The sequence below is a fragment of the Sorghum bicolor genome, chromosome 3, assembly GCF_000003195.3.
Source record: "Sorghum bicolor cultivar BTx623 chromosome 3, Sorghum_bicolor_NCBIv3, whole genome shotgun sequence".
Lineage (NCBI taxonomy): Eukaryota > Viridiplantae > Streptophyta > Magnoliopsida > Poales > Poaceae > Sorghum > Sorghum bicolor.
Window position 1 is genome coordinate 10,791,146 of NC_012872.2, and position 22,195 is coordinate 10,813,340.

General features: G+C 42.6%; 3 protein-coding genes across 3 annotated transcripts; 1 reads left to right on the top strand and 2 right to left on the bottom strand.

Annotated features, from left to right (window-relative positions):
* Window positions 792–2,369, bottom strand: LOC8074493. The gene has a single exon (XM_002457559.2). It carries the CDS (start codon window positions 2,011–2,013, stop codon window positions 970–972), a length of 1,044 nt encoding a protein of 347 aa, XP_002457604.1. The 5' UTR covers window positions 2,014–2,369; the 3' UTR covers window positions 792–969.
* Window positions 5,953–9,020, bottom strand: LOC8074494. The gene is made up of 5 exons (XM_021456110.1): window positions 8,892–9,020; window positions 8,402–8,730; window positions 8,115–8,322; window positions 6,158–7,470; window positions 5,953–5,971 (listed from the first exon to the last, which is right to left on the bottom strand). The coding sequence occupies exons 1-5, from the start codon at window positions 9,018–9,020 to the stop codon at window positions 5,953–5,955; spliced, it is 1,998 nt and encodes a 665-aa protein (XP_021311785.1).
* LOC8074495 (transcription factor Pur-alpha 1) lies at window positions 11,061–14,877 on the top strand. Its single transcript, XM_002455348.2, has 5 exons — window positions 11,061–11,503; window positions 11,612–11,659; window positions 13,845–13,997; window positions 14,085–14,327; window positions 14,424–14,877. Exons 1-5 carry the CDS (start codon window positions 11,162–11,164, stop codon window positions 14,574–14,576), a joined length of 939 nt encoding a protein of 312 aa, XP_002455393.1. The 5' UTR covers window positions 11,061–11,161; the 3' UTR covers window positions 14,577–14,877.

The window sequence follows — 22,195 nt, forward strand, 5'->3', positions numbered from 1 at the left end:
TTTGACATTATTTGAAATTTTTCTCTATTTTGTGTTTTTAATTTTTTGTTATGCTTTTTACTCTAGATTTTATTATTATTTTATCTATGTCATGTATTTATGTATTTTTATGTATATTGTAATATCAGTTTCATAAACCTAAAACCAAAATACTATTCTTCTAAAACGATAATATTTTTTTACAAAGACAGAACATTGTCTGTTGAACCTAGAATATTGTCTCTACTTAATAAAAGAAAATATTTTATCTTTATAAGATAAATATTCATTAATAAAATTTTATCTAAATATATCCATGTGTGATCTTGTTTTAAAGGATTTGTTATAAGAAATTTAATGGTGCATATCTTCGGTTTATGAGTTATGATTTTTTTTAATTTGCTAAATCAATTTTGCATGTATAGGTGAGTGGGGTCTGGGTTGATGGTATAGCCTATCATGACACACTAAAAGGGAAGTTGTGGCTTCACCATGAATGTGGTAGATGAGTCCTCTCTATAATTTTTAGTTGTAGAGATTGAGGTTCCAATTTAGTAGTTCTTACATTCAAATTGAAGACCTCGATCAAATGATTGTCGAAACTTTAACGAATTCAAGGAGTTTTCTTAAAGAAAGACTCAAAGATAAGAGCTCATAAATGCCCACTTTAGCATTTTCACAATTTTAGCTATAAAATTCCTCTTCAACAATACCTCCAAAGGCAAGATTCATTATCCTACTTAGTGGGAGTATACGATTAATTCCTGCAAATTTACGTGAACTGCACGTGTCTCTTCCACTAATCTGGACAATATTACAAGGATATATTTATTTATGTGAGAAACTGTATATAAATACATAACCACAGTTCCATATGTCGAGTTTAAGTGCTAGGCAACCACACCTTTTCTAAAAGAAGAGGTAGCCATACACAGTAACAACGACGTACGCGTACTACATCGACATGGATCGGTCTCCTACACTTTCCTGTCAACGATGAAGCCGGGACTCCCAGCCATCGCCGTCCGTGCCCATGGCACCGACGGCGGCATCGGGCCCCACGCTGGACCTGATGCCCCCAGCGTGACGCCCGCCCGTCCCGACAAGATCGTAGCCATGCAACGCCATGAAGAGCTTCTCCTTGTGCAAGGCCAGCTCCTCCTCTTGCCCCGTCGTCCTCCGCGGCCTCTGCTTCCTGACGCCACCGCCGACGCCGCCATACGCAGCCACGGGTTGCCCGCTCGCTTTCCTCCGCCGGAGCCCTCCCCTGAGCGGCACGGGCACGGCGTCCAGCCCCATGAGCTTGGCTACCACGCCGGGCTTGCACCACACCACGCTTTCCCCCGCGACGGTGGCCGGCAGCCGCAGCGTCCGCTCCAGGTCCATCTCGTATCCCCCCACGCTGCACGCGAGCGCCGCGCACGGCCCCGCGCCGGCGGCGCAGCACACCGAAGCCCTCGCCGGCCGGTGGCCGGCGTTATTACTGGCGTCGCGGTCGCGGCCCATGCCCTCGTAGAAGCCGCTGAACGACGCGCGGTACATGGCGTCCCGGCCGTCGAGCGAGAAGCGCGGGTACTGGCTCAGCGCGTCCCGCGCCGACCGGAGCACGTGGTCGGCCGGGCCGCCGCCGCCGCCGCCGCCGTCGACGCAGGACATGCGCCGTGGGCACCAGCCCTCCTCCGTAGACGTCCCCTCCCCCGCCGCCGCGCGCCGCGCCGCCTTCCTGGCGGCCTCCTCCTCCAGGTCCAGCTGCAGGATCATCTGCTCAAGCGTGACCGCCGCCGGACCATCACCACCATCGCCGCCTGTTCCGGTGCCGCTGACCTCGGTCTCCGCCACGCACGAACCAACCACAGACGACGACGGCGGCGGCACGGTAACGACGAAGGACGAGGACGCTGCGTCCGCGCCCGCCGCGCTGCTGCCGGCAGCGACCAGCTCCTTGCCGTTGCCGCCGTGGAGCTGCTGCACCGTGGACGTGGAGGCGACTCCGTGGCAGAAGCTGGGGAGCCCGCGACCACGACGGCGGCGCATCACGTCGTGGATCGAGGCGATCGAGGGGCAACTCAACTGATCGACTTTACCAGGAAGAGCGATGATCGATCGAGCTCACTACCTGCCGGTCTCTGATCTGATGATGGCCTGACGGTCTGGTAGCTAGGCGAGAGAAGCAGTATAAACGTATATGTACGTACGTGCGTGCGGTGGGGGCACGGGCGCAAGCAAGGCTTGCGACATGGTGCACGGTCGTTACTTCTTACTTGGGCGCTCGTGATGCCGTTTAAGGCGAGGGGATGGGCGACGCATGAAGAGGAGCATCATGGGTCTAGTGAATGTGGAGGTGCTGGTGCACCAATTGCAGTCACAAGAGAGAGCGACCAAACATATAGGAGGGTCAAGGCGATCGATCGTCCATCGGTCACAAAGCCATAACAAGGTACCATTTATTGGAGTCACAAGGCAAAGGATATGCGAGAGCGGCCAACAAGACCATACCTTTCCTTCTGAATCATGTTATTACTCCTAACCAAAGAAACATGATTTTGTCACCTAGTATCTATCTGCTAATTTAACCTAATCTAAATCTAATCTAAACTATAAAAGAGCAAAGAAATTAAGAAAAAACTTTATCTTGAATTCTTCTATCCATCTAGGTTTTGCACCCTTAGATTTTACATCTAATGCATCTTATTGGTTGCTACTCACCTGATGAGTGGATCTAGGTCTTATTTGTGCAAATATTAACTCTAGGTCATTGTAATGGATTACTGTGTGACTACGTAGAGTTGGTCAACGCTTTCAAAAAACAAACTCTATCAATAGATCTCCGCCCCGATGGGCTCAACATTGTCCTCGACGAGACCTGCCCAAATGTCTTGGCACACCGAACAAACTCTATCAATAGCTGTCATCCTACACCCCAACGAGAGGTGACCTTACTCGGCTATCCTAACACACAATGTTCCCATGCAGAGGATGAGTATAGACCTATGTGGAGGCACTCCTCATGGACAAGGACGAGCAGCTGCTCGAATAGCTCATCATCGTGGATCGTGAAGTTCGATGTTGGGGCCCAAGCTGTAGCCTACAACCACGTCCCCTAACTTCCTCCACTACATACCTTGTGGACAAACCCCACCCCCACGCTCGTCCACGATGTCGTCCTTGTTGACCACCTACAACTTGGGAAAACAATGCTCATGGACATGCTCGTAGAGTAGAGCAGTCAACCATCGATCGAGCTAAGCTAGTAGGTTATTAGATCCTTCTTGCTCTAGTTTACCTCTAATAAAATGTGTTTCTATTGTATCACAAGAAACATCCTCGTTAAGTAGCACTTGAAATATCTATGTCTACGCTAGTGGCTCCATCCTAGTTGAGTAGCACTTGAAGCCATTATGTTTTATTATCATCAAGTGCTTAATCTGTTGACACATCCCCTTTTAGGTGCACCTCATCTAATGAATTGTGAACTAGACCATGTTATTGTTTACCTCTAGCAGAACGACGCCACTAGCTACACAACCATAGTGATGCCATGACACATGAGCCGACTTAACATACATACATTATAGAACAACCATAGCGATTACATCTTAAGTCTTATATAAATGGCTATGATTAGTTAAACCCTTTATCCTCTAGTTAGCATCCTTGTTTATATGTTTATATCAATGTACGTCTCTGACTGACCAAACCCCAACATGTATTCACATGTCTTCATTCAACTCGAACATCAACTACATCCATCATTGTCTCTGTTGCTCTATTGATCATGTCATTCTGTTCATGGATACTCAAATCAATTGATGACCACATAAAAAAGTACACATGTCTTTGTCTCAAGGAAGGGGAATTCACTCTAACATAAATTAGGGAGCAAATGGTTGTCATTGTCAAGGCAAGCCTTGCCATGGTAAGTTTATGTTTTATCGATGGATTGAAATATTCAATCTCACATGATGACCAAAGCAAAATGTTTATTCTTGAGACAATATATGAGGAAAGGTTGTTGGTACATGGGAATATATGTGTTTCCCATCCTTTAGCTTGTGGGCAAATATTTGAACCAAGCGGTTGAGTGATTCTACTGTGGTTCATTTGAGAGATTGCAAGGTGTGGCACTAGGTGATTGTGTTACGAGCAGGTGGTGCTTGTCACTCTTGGAGATTGCAACCTCCTAGATGGCTTGGTGGAAAAAACTCCATTGAAGCCCACAAGGAGATTGTGTGTGTGGCTCCAAAGGAGCAATTGTATGGGGTTCTTTTGCTCATCCCCACAGAAGATCACAAAGAGAAAAATCTAGTAGAAGGAGGTGTGAAGTGTACCAAGTGATCGCTTAGCTCAAGAAGCTAGTGCTCACATTAGAGCTTGCCTTGAGGGATTTACCGAGCTTGCGAGCTTCGTGTCTAGTGAGGAAGAACAACATCCTTGGATTTGTCTCAATGGGGAGTAGGTGGTTGGTAAGCCACCGAACCTTTAGGAGAGAAATCACTATGTCCTATTGTCTCTCGATTGGGTTGCACTCCCCTAACACTCGGCTCTTCAAATGTATATCACGTGCTAGTGTTGTTGCTCTCTTGTGCTTGTGTAGCTCTAGTAGTTGTATTACTGTAGTGCTTACTAGTGTAGCTAGTACTAGGTGTTTAACGTTCCCATGTACTTGCTTGAGCTCTAGTTGCTTAGGGTTATGTGACCTTATATATATATATATATATATATATATATATATATATTTAGGCTTGTGTTGGTGAGCTCTCACTAGCCTGATACCTTAGTTTAAGAGTGCTTGTGAAATTAGATAGAGGGTTGAAGTTGTGCCCAGACAATTAGTTTTATTCTATTGTTTCTACCGTTTAGCTGTAGCACTTAAGTTTTAGAAACGATTATTCACCTCCTCCTAATCGACCATCTTGACCTTTCACAAGTTTGACCAAATTTTGATCATTAGCGTCCATAATATAAATTCCTTTTGGGAGTTTTCATAATAGATCTTAGGAAATAATTTTTCTGACATGAGTCTATTTGTTTAGTTCACTAGTCTCGTTCACCTCTATCTTACCCATACCATTGGGACATATATGTATGTTTATGGAATGTTACATTTTTGTTGATGTATCTATATAAGCTGGCCAATAAAGAGATGATGCTTCATTACCTATGCACAACATGTTGCATGGGATAAAAGCAACCTGAAAAATTAGTGCCACAACGGATGATGGGCTCGCCTCGCAACCCTTGCCATCAGTTTGTTAATGGTGTGGGAAGAGATGCAGATGCTGCCTTAGGCCAGTCTCAATGGGAGGTTTCATCTCCCAGTTTCCAAGACGTGACACCAAAGAATGAAACTAAATGAAATAGAGTGTCTCAATGTACAGTTTCATCTCACGGTTTCATAGGCTATCTTTAGCATTTAATTCGTATACTGTATTGTGATCCATTGTGGTTTGTGAACTATGTAGCCTTTTGTCCTTGCAAAAAAACTATACAGCCTTTTGCAACGTCATATGTCATCACACAATTTGAATGCAGATGCACCAAATTTACAGAAAATGCATACTAGAGCATCGTACTACAGAAAAAAGGACCTGCATCACAAAAATTCTTGCCTACAGCTCGTTGGTACTTTCAGGTTCAAATCAAAGAAGAAGCACATATCCCAGACATCCAAACCATTGCAGAGATATAAAAGAAAAAGTTCAGATAGCCTTCAGTAGTGCAGATACTAAACTAAGATAGATAACAAAAGTTCAGATAGCCTTCAGTAGTTCAGGTAACTGGAACACATTCATTTCACATTGTTGTTTTTATCCTGCAAACAAAAAATAGTTTGGCATGAGCTCTCAGCCTTTCAAAGCATGAATATAAAGTCTTTGATCCATGATCACACATCTTTCAACCTTTCATTTCTATCAATGGTGATGAGATTCCCAGAACTAACCTTGGTCCGCAAACAACAATGGAGATAAATTGTCACTGGCAGAGTGGCACCCTGCAGAAACCAAAATAATTGAAGATGAGCATTCAGACATTTACAAGTGGACCATACATATATATAAACGTTACAGAAAAATAAAATAATTACATGTATTTTTAAACTCCAGATATATGTGCACGACCACCAAACTTATTCCAAATATGTTCCACCAAATCATTCTTAAGTCGGCGATGAGCCGACCGATCACGAATAGAAGTATCCTTTTCTAAAACTTTCTCTATCGGAACATTCTGATCAAGAGAGAATTCTGGTGCTTGAACAGTTGATGAACTAGGATGCACATTTAGATCTAGATTTTCTTCAATAATGTCCTCTTCCTTCTCATCTTCAACTATCATATTGTGAAGTATGATGCACGCTAGCACAACATCACAGAGCACATCTCGGTCATATAGACGAGCTGGTCGTTTTAAGATGCAAAATCGACGCTGCAATACACCGAAGGCTCTCTCGATATCCTTTCTTGCCCCTTCTTGTTCATGTGCATACAACTTCTCCTTCTCAGTGATAGGGAGTCGTATTGACTTAACAAACACTGCCCATTCAAGGTATATTCCATCAGCAAGAAAGTACCCAGTGTTGTGTTGATTCCCATTTACCATGTACTGGACACTAGGAGCTTGTCCTTTTAGCTCATTGATAAATACAGTAGATTGATTCAAAACATTAATATCATTGTTAGAACCCGCTACTCCAAAGAACGCATGCCAAATCCAAAGATCATGTGATGCCACAGCCTCAAGAATTAGTGTCGGCACTTTCTGATCACCACGAGTGAACTGACCCTTCCATGCATTTGGGCATCTTTCCCATTGCCAATGCATGCAGTCAATGCTACCAAACATACCAGGAAATCCTCGTCGCTCACCAATTTTGAGTAGACGCTCAATATCTTCCATGGTGGAGCGCCTCAAATATCTTTCACCAAATACATCTCTAACACCTTTGATAAAATTTTTCAATGTCTCCATTGCAGTAGTCTCTCCATTTTTCACATATTCATCCAGTTCATCTGCAGCACTACCAGTAGCCAATTGACGAATAGCTGCAGTACACTTCTGTAGTGGACTGAGCCCATGCCGATTAACGGCATCCACCCTTTGAGTAAAGTAACCAGACCATTGGCCTAAGGCCTCAACGATGCGTAGAAAAAGTGGCCTAGACATACGAAATCTTCGGCGAAAATAATTGGAAGGATATAAAGGATTTTCTGAGAAATAATCAGTCACTAGTTTATGATGTGCTTCCTCTCGTGGCCTCTTGATGTGCTTCCTCGGATTGAATCGATGGTCGGAAGCCTCTTTTTGAAGACCTTCCATGGTGGACTGTATGACCACCATGGCTTCATCGAGAATATCATCTATGATCTGATCCTCAGCAAGAAAATCATCCAACAAGTACAGTGGATTTTGATTTCCATCAGGATTGTCATTCTCCTCAGACATCTTTGGAGATGAGAGACAACAGTGAATACAAGAGATGAGCAAAAGAGACTACACACAAGAAAAAAAAAGGAAAGTTACCTCAAAGCTTTAAAACTAGAATGAGAATGGCAGCAACTGACTTTGTACTGCCTTCGTGTGTGAGGAAAAGAGAGCCCTGCGTGTGCATATATATAGGTGCATGCGTATTTGTTTTCACACTAGAATGTGAAACTGACTTCGTACTGCCATTTACACTAGAATGTGAAACTGACATTGTAGTGCCATTCACACTAGAATGTGAAACTGACATTGTAGTGACATTCACACTAGAATGTGAAACAGCAACTGAAGTTTCTAATAAATATACTGATCTCAGACTGATCAGATCTTATACTAATTACTGATCATAGACTGAAATGATCATATACTAATTAAATATACTGATCTCATACTGATCAGATCTTATGCTAATTAAATATATTTTAGATTTTATAGTACCTACTAAATATCTTATACTAATTATAGATTTCAGATTTCTAAATATCTTATACTAATTAATATTGTAGACTGAAATATATTTTAGATTTCAGTGCACAAAACTCACCTTAGTCAGCAAATAGCTTTTCTTCCGATCTGCGTATTGCCCTCTCGTGGTTAGCCTTTTGATCTTCAGACATGTTCCTTGTATCTTGATTAAGCAGGGTATTATATACCTCAAACATTTTTGCTTCCTTTTGCTCCTTCGCTGCCTTCAAATTTGCATTTGATATTTGAATCTGTGCTTCAGTGACCTTTTCGCGCTCCACCTTCCGATCTTCTTGCACCTTAATAATTTTGTCAATATTGTCCCCAAGAATGACAATTCCTTCCATAATATTTTCCTTCTTGCGCTTTCCACTGCGCTCGGCCTTTGCTGCTTCCCTACCAATGGGACGTGCTTGTTCATCTAGAACATCAATTATTTCACTCTTGTTTTTCTGTCTCCTCAAACTGTGCGCACCATTTCGGCTCATCTTTTAGTATCTTCCACCAATGCACCAACGAGAAACGCTTTCCAAACTTGTTTGCATACATCTTCTGTGCCTCTTCTTCCAGCATATCATCGGAGTACCCGCTAGTATTCACTTGACTAACCTTAGTCCAAAAGCCATTGAAATCACTGATCGATGCCTTCAGGCGCGACCAGTGAATCTTTAACTGGTTCATTTCTCTTGTACGCTTCCCATTTCCTTTCTTGTTAAAGTCATCAGTGACTTCCTTCCAGAATGTGTCACCTTTTTTGTCATTACCCTTAATTGGATCTTTAGAAGCATTCAACCAAGAACTAGCCTACAAAATACAAAATAAGAAAATGAAAAAAAACAAGCTCTATACCAAACAGTGGTATATAAAATGAAAATTAAGAAAATGGTTTGGTAACTCCATTAGTGATTACCCAGCCTCTCTTCCTCTTCAGCTGTCCAATATCTTTTCTTCGCTGTCCTATTTGCCTCATTGTTGTCAACTTGATCAGTGTCGATGTTCATTGGATCGTTAGTTGAAGTACCTTGTTTAGCAGCTTCAGGTGTTGCTCTCCTATAGGCACTTGATGGTGATTGAGATATCGAGTTGAAGCTCATAGTTTGACCAACCAAATGAAAATTTTCTCCATGCACTTGTGGTTGTGGCGGATAGTGTGGTTGTTGCATAAAATTCAAAAAACCACCTGCCAGATAGCCCCTGAAATTTGCATAGAATAGTCAGTCAATGACATATTATTATACCATCTCAAGGTACATGGTCTTAGCATCGCAAAAACACAGATCAAGTTGATAACAATGAGGCAAGAACTCAATCTATCATAACCTGTCTGGCTGGTATTGAAGAAACCACTCAATCAATTGGAAGGCTTTACTCTCTTATATCTATAAACCTGTCTGGCTGCAGGAACTCAATCTATCATACTGTACTGCATCTTATACTGAATGAAAGAAGCACTCCTTCAGGTACTAACTTACAAACAATTTTCAATGGCAGTTACGTTTATGCTTGAAATATATCAACTCGATGGACCTTGTACAATGTACAAATATGTGAATAATTAATTATCACCTGAGACCAAACTAAAATTCAGAATAGTCTTATACAGAGTTTCGAAATTATCTGCAAAATTTCTTAGATCTATGAAATGCATCAATGCGCCCAGCCTTTGCTAGCAATTGGAGTTCACCAATCTAAAATGCATAGCACAGATCGAAATCAACTGCTTACCATGAATTTGGGCCTTCTAGATTTCCATGAAGAGATGTAAAATTTGGGGGTATGGCCCCCATCCTACTCCTTGCGGTGGTTGTGGCAGCACAGAAGAAGGCGGTGCTGGAGAGGCAGTCGACACAGCAGGGGAGGATACCGGCGGCGGCGTCGAAATCGGTGGCGGCGCTGGTGAGGACGCCGGAGACGATGATGGCACAGACGAGGGCGCGGTCTTCTTTCCCAGGCGGCTGGCCGCGTGCCCTCTCCTTCCTCTGTCGGATGCGCGCCGCCCGGAAGACTCAGGCGGCGGTGGATCCATGGCCGCTGGACTCTGCCCTAGCGGCTCCGATGGGGTGGGTTGCGAGAAGCTAGGAGGCAGAGGCACGGGGAGATGGAGTGGGGCGCGGGCTCGATGGCAAAGGCGCGGGAAGGTTGGGGCGAGGCGCGGGAAGATGGCGAAGGGGGCGGGCGGAGGCGCGTGCGCACGGGATCTCCGGCGATGAAACTCTTCTCCTCAACGCGCGTTTCACGCGATTTCCAACTCGTTGGAAACAGCGCTAGCTCGTTTCACCGGGATGAAACGTTTTCCTTCTCTCTCCTCACTGTTTCATGCAAAAAGATGATGTGACAATGTATTTAATGTGCATGAAACACCCCATGAAACCCCATTGAGACTGGCCTTATGCTCCATCCTTAGATCTAATTGCTTCAATTAATTTGGTTCAATGATTAGTCCCATTCATATGTGCGATGAATTTGTTTTATTTGTGATTATTTTGGCATACAAATTGATGGTTACCTGTGCACAATGTTTGCCATTTGGTACCCAAGGACACATGTCGATGCTTTGATCTAATTTTTTAGCCTCAAATTTTGAGTGTTGATTTGAAATTTGTTCAGGTTCCCTCCAATTCAGTGCTCTGTTTTCAAATTTCATTGTTTGTGCAATGCTCATTCTTATTGTGACGCAATGGTAATCAACTCGTTAGCAATGAACACAGTTTCCTATCCACCCAGTTTCATTGATGAGCCAAAGAGGCTCGCAGAGCTACGTTGCCCGTGTTGGCTTGGTACGGGCTGATCTTTACGATGTTCCTCAAGCCGAGACGAGAGAAGCAGCCCAAAAGGGGAATAAAAAGTGTCCAAGCCTTACCCAGTCCAATCATGTCAGTGAGAGCGAGCCCGCCAGTACCGGGTCGGCACGCCACGAGCGCGCGGTCAGCATCCGCCGCAGGTACAGCACGCACACACGAGCACTCCCAGTCCCAGCCCATCCCGCCGCCCACCAAGAACCCACCCAACCCGCCGGTCCATGGGCTCCACGAAAACCATGGCCCACACGTCAGTCCCTTCCAAGACACCCAAACCGGGTCGCCCACCGTTTCCGGAGTAAACCCCACCCTCCCCCCCTCGAGATCTATCCCCGTTTCCAACCTCACATCCCCCTCTTCCACTCGAGACCTCCTTCGTTTAAACCCAAACCCTAATCGCGACCTCCGTTCCCCAAAACCCTACCCTTACGGCGGCCATGGACGGCGGAGGCGGCGGCGGCGGTGGTGGAGGAGGTGGGGTCGGGGCAGGTGTCATGGTGGGCGGCGGGGTCGGGCCCGGCGGCGGCGTCGGCGTTGGCGGGGGCGGCGACGTGGAGCTCGTCAGCAAGACGCTGCAGTTCGAGCACAAGCTGTTCTACTTCGATCTGAAGGAGAACCCGCGGGGGAGGTACCTCAAGATCTCAGAGAAGACCTCGGCCACGCGCTCCACCATCATCGTCCCCGTCGACGGCGTCGCCTGGTTCCTCGACCTCTTCGACTACTACATCCGCACCGACGAGCGCGACGCCTTCAGCAAGGAGCTGCGGCTCCAGACCAAGGTATTGCCCCCCCGCTCCCTTCGCGATTGGCCCGCTTCTGCCGCTGATTTCTCGTACCCGTTGCTGCTAATTTTGGCGTGGCTTAATTATGCTCATTGCGCGGTGCAGGTGTTCTATTTCGATATCGGGGAGAACAAGAGGGGCCGATTCCTCAAGGTGACGTAACGTTCTCTGTATGAACGCGTGCACTTTCAAATTTTGTCATCTTTTTTGTGTGTTGGTACGAGAATATTGCCGAATTCGGGAACTTCGTACATATTTGGAAGCCAAACTGTTTAGCTCTTACAAGGGGTAATTTGTCACGCTAGAACGGGATTTGCTTGTGTGGATTTATTTAGTAAGTGAAAAGGTCCTATTGTTCTCTTCAGATTTTCGTTGATTCAAGGCATCTAGGTCCTAAATGGGTATCCTGACTAAGTTTTCCATTGCTATGTGGAGCATGGACCCATCTGTCAGTAGCACGGGTCTTCTTTGACCAAGCTTCGAGTTCATCAGGTTAAATGTCCTAAAAAGATATGCTTGGGGGTTACTTCAAGCTTTGAAAAGGTTTAGGTCCAACTGGGCACAACACAAAGATGGATGACCAAAATGGGACTTTCCTCTTTAGTAGTTGTGCCCTTGGCAGGTTTTGGTTTCTCCTATTCTGGCAGATTTCACTTTTACTGCTTGTAACTGCCAGTTATTTATTAGCCTAGTGGCAACCAAGCAAAGTAGTATCTTGTGTTTGCATTTAGTGGCATATTCTGTTGCGTAGAGCATTCTGCTTGTGCAAAATTACAAAGTATTTACTTCTTAACTACACCCTCTAGTGAAAAAAATATTTATGTTTTGGACGAGATCTGATCTAGCTTTTAAAACATTTGCCTTCAATAACTTATAAAATTATTTATTTTAGACACATAAAAATCTTGTGATTTGTCCTGGAAAATCACTTTTTATAATCTTAAAATTTAGTATATAAAATATTGGTCAAAATTGCACCTTGCAGACCATTATAAAAGTAAAGAATACCAGAGGGAGAGTAGAAATGGCTGATGTGGTGCTCTAGGTTCACCACCAATTAGTGTGTCCAACAGGTCTTGATTGTTTTTTTATGGAGAGAGAATTAGGCCATTTAATTGTTGATCGAAGATATACACCTGACAAATTGATGGTTTCCTAAATTTGAATTGTATGGATAATGCTGCTTGCTTATGTGTTGCTGTTACATTGATTTTACTATCTTTTATTTACAACATTTTTTTTGGGTAATCAGTGATATTATTCTTTCTGGTGTTGTGAGTTTATGTTCAGATTTGTTCTTGAATTTTATCCTGGTGTAGCACTTGATGTTCCAAAATCCAATGAAAAAGGGAAATAAAGCTTGATTGGTCAATATTCGTGTTTTTGTGGCAATGTCCAATTTAATGTTCACATACTGATAGATCCAGAAATCAATTTATTTCTCATGGTCCTTCAAAAAAACTTTTCAGATTATTCTCTTGATTTTTATATACAAAAACTTGAGTTACAGCACTGTATGCTTGTGTCTTAATTTCATTGGGACAATATATATCAGAAAATAGAGCTACCTGTTCATAGTGTCATGTTGAAAATCGGGTATTGAAGCCATCAACAACTGAAACCAACAGAAAATGGTGTATTGCTGTACTTTCAGCAAAAACTTGATGCATGCTGCATGTATATGCATTATGGACCACAGATCTGGGCTCTCCATTTGGAAATTGTTTGGATTAAAAATCTCAAGACAGTCCTTGATGCATGCTCTCAACATAAAAGGTCTTACATTTTCAGATTGTGGCTCCAAATAGTGATAGGTGTTGCATTTTAGTTTTTTAGCTGGTGGGTTATCATGTTGCTGAACATGTCACCTTGCTTGCTTGGTTTCCTAAGTTTTTTTTATTTCCTTGATTTTTTAGGGACATAATGATCTTGAGCAGTCTTTGTCTGTTGCATTCTTGAAAATACTTAATGTGTAGCTTAATCTTATTGGGTGGTACACTACACGCAGTGATCCTAGCATATTCTTCTGGCATCTGTCAATTTCATGATTCAAACTAAATTTGGAATTGAAATATTATATGTTTTAATGCTGCCAACTATATATAATTTGTGTTAGTTTGTTTTCAACATCCACTGAGAAGGCGGTTTCACTTAATATTTTCCCTAGATATAAATCGTAAAAGGTTATGGTCTTGTATATATAGCTGGGGAGAAGTATTACACTTTTTTTTTCTTTTTCTTTTTTTTTGCTTTGCTTTCTTGCTTCTGAAGTAACTGCACAGTTTTATGTGTGACATAACTGCAATAGTTACCTGCTTACGCAACATTTTGTATTTAGGTTTCCGAGGCCTCTGTCAACAGGAATCGGAGTACCATAATTGTTCCAGCTGGCAGCTCTGGTGAAGAGGGCTGGGAAGCATTCAGGAATGTACTGTTGGAAATAAATAATGAGGCTTCCAGATTGTATGTCCTACCAAATCATCCAAATCAGGTAGAGCTAACAAAAAGAAATGTTTGTTGCATATTTGTGAAGTCTGCCCTCTATGACACTGTATTCTTTTGGTATTGGATTGGCCAGCAACACATGGAGCCGCCAGAGCGTCTTCCTGGCCTTTCCGATGATGTGGGTGCCGGATTTATAGCTGGACATGGTAGCCAGTCCGCTTCTGGGCCAGAGGTAGATGTCGACCGCTTGGTTGATCTGCCTCCTCAAGAAGAAATTAGTGGCATGGGTATGTCTAAGGTGATTAGGGCAGATCAGAAGAGGTTCTTCTTCGACCTGGGCAGCAACAACAGGGGCCATTATTTGAGGATTTCTGAGGTACCCTGTTGCTCATTTTTATTTGTAAACACAAACCTCCAGTTTCAACGCACAAGAGTGATCCATTGCTCTTACTGTTGGTGATTGTAATTACAGGTGGCTGGACCTGATCGTTCGTCTATAATCTTGCCACTCTCTGGTTTGAAGCAGTTCCATGAAATGGTTGGTCACTTTGTAGATATAATGAAGGACAGGCTTGAAGGAATGACAGGAGCTAACGTGCGCACTGTCGAACCCAGCCAGAGATGATTACCCTTGACTGTGGCCTTGGCAAGACTGCTGTTATGCCTCCTGTAGGTTTGCCATGTGGTGTGTGGTAATGTAGATCACGCAGTATTAATTCATCTGGTGGGGATAATAATGTCTCTTTTCTCTTTATTTTTTGAAATTCAGTGGTGAGGATTGATTTGTTTGGGACTTTTTTCTTTCAGTCGGAGGAATAATAAGCAGTGTATTGTTCGTGGGGTGGTATAATTGTGGTTGCTGCAGTGTTAGCCCTGTTTTCATGCTTCGCCGTTCTTGTTTAGGTAAAAAAAGGCTGTTATGTTTCTGGCATTGTGTCGTCTGTAGTTGGTCTCTGCATTGAGTTCTGTTCTGTTTGGAAAGCAGGAATTAGAAGACAGGAATTCAAGCGGTGCTGACTTCGAAAATGTACACGTCATTTTTCCTATGCCATCTTTTATGGGAAATGGGCCCAAGAAACACGTCCTACTAACCATAGGCTCTTAGTAGGCTGATCCACTGTTCGTGAGTAGAGGCCTTCTTTTGCAATTGTGTGAAACCTTTCCAAAGTAAGGGATTCCTAAAAATTTTCTATGAAATTTCTTTGATCTAAACGGAGCCTTATACATTACCCAATTTATATCAGACTCAAAATCTATATCTATATAATCTATATACCTTTTTTTTAATTTCCGCAGCTTTTTTTTTTGGTGCCATTTGTTTGGTCTGGCCTTAATTCACCGTGAATCGCAATCTGCAACAACCGTATCGCTCGTGCCTTTCAAAACATCTACGGAATCGTAGGGTATTCCCATAAGAGCAAGAACATGACTTGGAAGACAGCAAAGACGAGGAGAGTTCAATCAGTAAACCACCTAGACAAGATTAAAAAGAACTCTAAGAAGATACGCAAGAAAAGAACCGAAAGTCTATGAAGACATAAAAATAGCTCAAATGTATATATATATATATATATATATATATATATATATATATATATATATATATAAGAAAAACTCCCAAAAGAAGTCGGATAGGAAGGATGTGGCGTCATAGAGTTTCTGTGCCCGCCTGCAAGGACCGTTGATCCAATCTGTAGAGACCGTTGATCTGGCCGTGCCCATCGCTGCATGGGCCTATGCAAGAACAACTTAAGAAAAAACTCACCGACTTGAAGCACATGGCTTGCATGGACCGTCGTTCAGCCTACAGGGATCTTCAGCTTCGGCATCGATCCGCCTACAAGAACTGTCGATCTGGCCGTACATGTCATGGATCTAGCTGCTGAACCCCTCGCCCTTACGCCTTACCATAGGCCGTTCGAGGCGCATGTGGCGTAGGCCACCTCTGCATGCACCCGGTGGTGACCTGGCGATCGAGGCAATGTTGTGCTGGGTCGCTGGTTGGCTCGGAGACACCGGCCTAGCAGGGTGGACGACGGCAATGTGTGGCACCTCGGTGAAGACAAGAGGCACCGATTTCTAGATGAAGAGGCAACATCAAGGAGACACCGTTGCGACGACGCAAATAGGCTCGGCGAGAGGACAACTTGGCTTCCTAGAGGCTTGAGTGTCTGTTGACACAAAGTAGAGACGGTAAAGATGAAAAGCAAAGGGAGGCAGGTAGGAGGAATGAGACAACAGGGTTGTGTGGGTGGTTGTTTTTCGTTGGAATAGAAGGCCGTGTGACCCCACTTGTCAATGTGTTGAGGAGTTTTGTCTCATTAAATTTCCCGCAACTCTTTACGTACATCGCAGTTACTATTCCATTTTGTGCCATCTCTCGAGCATGAAGGTAGTGCCGTGGTAGCGAGCAACGGTCAACTCTCACAAAAAGAAGAAGAAGAACAAAACACCCTTCTCAAGAGAGTGGACTCAAAGGTCTAGATGAGTATCCAAGCAATCACCTTTCTTTGTGCAAAGTCCATGATTTTTACTTTTATTATTTTTATACTAACTCGCCAATAAAAACTTGCCGACTTAAAGCACAAGGCCTACAAGGACCATCGGGCCGGCCTATAGGGACCTTTAGCTTCAGCATCAATCCGCCCGCAAGGACCATTGATCTGGCCGTGCTTGTCGTGGATGCAGCCGCTATACCCCTCGCGCGCCCTTCATCATGGTGTAGGCTGGCTGCCTCCGCCTGCACCCGGTGGTGGCCTAGCGAAGCAATGCTATGTTGGGTCGCTGGTTGGCTCGGATGCACATTCATAGCATTCATCATGTTATCTATTGTATTCCACAACTAATAGCATTCGTCATGTTATCTATTGTATTCCACAACTATACATACTGAGCAATTTGAAATGATCTCTAGAATATTAAGCTCTACTCAACCAAATTGTAGTAAACATGGGTAATGATCAAAGACACTGGCTCTCTCCTCGAAATCATGTGTACTATCCTATAGAAGATGTCAATTATGAGAGGTATAATTTTCTCCACCCGTTGTAATGCACAGACAAATATGATAGTATAATTTTAAAGAGCTAATTTTCTGCCTTGGTAATAACTTTGGTTTGCCAACACTTTGACTCGTGAATGTCCAATCCCCCGCTATGTTTCTGCTGCTTGTTACGGGTACCATTTCATGCAGTAATCTGAGCTGGTTAAAGTTGAGCCTAATAAAAATTATAGGTCACACTGCCTTCTATTCCAACGAAAAAAAGACTTGGTCATTGGTCCATGCTGGACAGAAGCCTAAACTTTGTTTAGATCACTTTCAAATACTAATCCTACCACTAATCTATATCTACACCTTACCTAATATTAAAGAGATAAAATTTCTCTTCACCTATTTTTTTCATCCACCTCCCCTTAGCTACCGTGGTAGTGGAGAGTTTCTTCGCTCCAAATTGTACTCACGTTCTCCGTGTCTCGTTTATGATCCGGACTCATGATCCATATATATGTGATGAGTTAGGACAATTCACATACAGGGATGATAGATACCCAGTCCGATTTCAATACATATTGGGTCGCGCTCTACACATATCGTATGTAACCCGTACTTATTGATCCATGCCTTACGAGTTAGAACAACTCATATCTAGTGATGATACAAAATTTTATTCCTATATTATTAGGTTTGTTACAACAGACGGGCACATTTGTTAGTCTAATATTAAAGACCCAAAATTTTATGCATTTGGTTCATCTCTCTCTAACTGTCGGTAGAGAGTTTCTTATGTCATGTTTTTTCCTTCTCAAACTGCACTTACATCCTTCGTGTCTTGTATGTTACATGACTTACACGAGTTAGAATAACTTCTGTTTAGAGATGATCGATATAGATTCTGATTCAAGGTGTATTGGGTTGTGCCCTCCGTATCTCATATATGACTTGAACTCATGACTCATGAGCCATGCTTATACGAGGTAGAACAGCTTGAGTCTAGTGATGATATGTAGTTTAATTTTAATATGTACTGGGTTCCTTTGTAATGCACAAGCACATTTTCTAGTAATACCTATATAAGGTCAGCACCAACACTGCAGGGTGGTCTCTTCAATTGATGCTGCCTTTTTCTTTTCTTTTCTTTTTTAATTTTAGCAAAAACTATATTTAAAAAAGTTCATGTCTTAAAGTAATTTCATAGAAGCAGCCTGAGCTAGTTTTTCAATGTTAATTCGCTCTAGCCTAAACTTATCTATACCTAAACGTGTGCTTTTCCAACACTTTTGTTTGGGTCATAGCGAGAACTCTTCTCTATATCTTGGCCCTATCTCTAAATGTTCTTTCTCATACAAAACCATGACAGAAGGGAGAGAAATCCTAGATCGACCGCATCCTAGAAAGCACTCCCTATATCAATCTTCATATCAAAACTATCATGGTGGAAGATGAGTCAAACCATGAGGAACCTTCATCAACTAGGTCCAAGTATTTACCTTCCACATTCTTAGACTTCTCTGTTGAAACCTCTCTGAAACCAAGAATACCAGAGGAGGAATAAATTTTACTTCTAGGAGTAGGAGTTGAATTTGAGGAGTATGGATTCAATGACTATGGGAACACCTTGAATTACTTCTGGGAATGAAAGCAAACATAGGGCACTTTCTTCTCCTTTGGTTCTTCTCGAGGAAGTATTCCTCAAGATGATCCCACCGTAGATGCCTAATAAGAGGGAGTGCATTAGAAGCTCTTCATGATCCCATCATAGATGCTAACATCATGTTAGATTATCCTGCGGACATAATCTTTGGCAACATGCCTCTAGCCCCAACTGAAAAATTCTTCAAAAGTCCTTTGGGATTTATCTTTGAAAGTCATCGAATTGCAAGTGCCATAAGATGGACAAAGTTGAGGTTTACCTAGACTTCCACATTTTCTCTATCCTTGACTTTGATCTCTTCATGGGCTTTGCTCTAGAAAAACCTCTCTAAGAAGGTGCATCTTTAGGGATCCTAAATGAAAAGCTTGGGAAAATTGCTTTCACTAACCCTATCTCTTGCTAAAAAATTCCAATGGTAAAGCCACATTCCAAGCATTGGTTGCTCGAAGGAGTGATGTTTGTCTCTTCATCTGCCTTGACCGAGTCTATGATGATACAAAACTTTTCACCCAAAAATAAGACAACTCATGTGCTCTTGATTTACCCAAGCAACCATCATCACTCAAGCATAAGCCTTTCTCTTTGGCCCTCACTTTACCTTCTTAATCGATGAGCAAGAATCCTTACCATATTTATCCATGTCTTTGTGAGGAGGAGAACTTTTGAGCCATCAACGTCTTTGAGACATTAACTTTGGAGTTTGAAGAAATGGATTCCATGGACGAGCATGAGAGCTTCATCGGTTCATCCTTGAAACACCACACAATGGATGCTCGCACAGTAAGTCTCTTGAGTTAGTCGTTTGTTGCGCCACAATTGTGCACGAGGACTACAACCACCTTTTCATCCTCTTTGCTAATCTCTTTGCAAGGATGGTTGTAGATGCTTACATTTATTGCAAATACTACAAATCTCGTGGTTGCATTTTTGGCACTAACATTGCAGCTAAAGTTTCAACAATAAAACCAATGAATGGTGATGGAACAAGGATCCACTTTGCCAATGATAGTGTAACATGAAGATCCCACATGGTCGAGCTTATGACCATAAACAAAGCAGTGTTGGGAGATGACTTGGATTACCACTTCTTTCCCACTAAAGTTTTTATTTAGTCATTGCTAAAAAATATATAACACAATTTGGCAAGATCATGTTTTCAAGGTAAAGCATTCCTTTAGATTTTTTTGTCACTAACCCTTCTAGGTTAAGATAAAAAAGAAAGGTAGTCTTGAAATGCCCGAGAACATGGGAGTTGCATCAACTCTACCACCTTGGTACAATCTAGCAATAGAACACACATCAAAAGAGATACCAACATTGCACACTTGATTTTTGTTGTTAAAGACGCAAGACATAGAATGGGCTCCATTGATATGTGCATCAAGTACTCAAATTACTTGTGAAATGAACATGTTCCAATTAAGAGTCTAGAGCAGTCATCCTATATCTTGATGAAGGCATAATAAATTTGAAATAATTGGAATTATGCCAAAGAAACCATACCACCACTGAGGTAGATCACCACACCAATTTGCATTTATATGACCATCATAAGTAAAATTCAAAGATTTGAATGGCCATATAGTTCTCACTTGATGACTTGAGGTAAATTATCTGCTCATCCAAGATCCATATTAGACAGCTATGTCTTTCTTCACCTAAAGCAACTCGCAAAGAGGCCAAAAGGTAAAATTCATAAAAAAATTGCAAATTGTGAACTAGGAGTTACCACTCTTTGTTGACCTTGTCTTGGAGGATCAACGGGATGATTCCATGTACACTTGATGAGATCTAGAGTGGACAAATAACAATGAAAGACCATTCTCCAATCCTTTCTCCAACTCATTCAAATCTAGTTCCACTAAAGGATTGTAGTATGTGACATTAAAATAGGAGTTACTTGGTTTATGAAGATCGAGACCTCCTAGAATAATTCTAGAGCACCCAAGGATTAATTGGAAACCATCAATCTTCCTTTGATTTCCTCTTAGAAACCATGTCATGAGTGTAGTTGAATGCTTATAAATGGTTGTCGTGTTGTATTTTCATGTTGGTGGGTCCATCAATCCATGTGTTTGCATATGAGCCACTCGAGAGAATGCACAACTGCATCCAATGTCTAGGAGTGTCCCAAAGAGTGTTTGTAGGATTACCACCAAGATTAAGGGCCAAGGAGGTCCAAGGGGGGGTCAGGTGATCCCCTAGGGTTGGTTGACCCCTAGTGTTTGCCCCCTTGGTCGCACCTTCTCCTACGTTTCACCTGCATACTCAAAAGTCCATGTACATGTGGAACCAAGTTATTTGTATAAAATATGATCATGTCATGCTCAATTCCTCCAAGGCTAACACTTTGTTGATGGTTTTTTTCTATGCAAAACTACGATGAAATTACCATCAATAATGCTCATCCTCATGGTGACTGCAAGAGCAAACCTTAGCGGATTTCTTAAGGCTTGTGGAGTGCCTTGTTGACTAGCTGGCTTATACATGAGCTACCACATTAGGGCCTAGATTGAGAGCTTGCATGTCTTGTATAGAAGTGGTAGCCCAAGGACTCGCCTCAATGGGGGACATATGTCACCAATAGCAAACAAAACCTCAAGGGTAAGTCATTGTGTCTCCCCTCATTGGTTTGCCTCTACTACACCTGTTCTTGCTTTACTTGTGTAGTAGTTTAGCCTCTTGTTTATTTGCCTTGTGTAGTTGGCTAGCCTTAGTTCTTAGTTGTGCTCAAGTAGCACTTCTTGATAGCTTGGCTAGTTAGTTGGTTCCTTGTGGTTCTTACAAGCTTGTGTAGGATTTGTTTTCTTTTAGCTTAGTCTTTAGCTAGAATTGTATAGGAGGCTTGCTCTTGAGTGTCTGGCTAGACACAAAGTTCTTATTGGATCACCTTTGTCACTAATTGGTGTTCCTAGTTTTGAATTGTGCCTTGAAAGTTTTTATAGGCTATGCCCCCCTCTAGCCATCCTTGAGGTCAGTGTTGTACCTAGGGACACAAGGTCCTTGGCATTTTGGCATAAAGCTTGACAGTGAAGACGATGAGGAGCGGTGCGGGAGAAGGCCACATGAAGATCCAATTGCAAGTGGGGAAGTCCCATGGCCATGGGCAATCCATAGAGTTACCTGACCGGGTGCTTGACCTATGAGGGGTTCCAACGAGGACTAGGGGAAAGCAAAAGCTCCTTGATACCCTAGGAAAAAGTTAACACATGACTTGCATTCTCTAACTCATTTATTTTTCCGCATTTATTCTGCCTTCTTTGATTGTGTGCTTATCTTTCCTACTAGCTAGTCTAGCTTGCTAGTAGTTGATAGGAACCTAGGGTGCAAAACCCTTTTTGCTTAGACATAGCAGCACACTCAACAAAACATTGGTGCACATGTAAATAGACGTGCATAAGTTTTGATAAGTGTTTTTAGTTGGTCATAGGTTTTTAAGTTGCCTAATCCAACCCCTTCTTAGGTGCTCATAGTTTCTTCATGTCGCAACATGACGTACAACTAGCAATCTTTGTTCGATTTAGTTGTGCTTGGACAAACCTTATTTTAACTATAATAAATGCTAAGTGCAATAAAGGAATTAATTAATCAT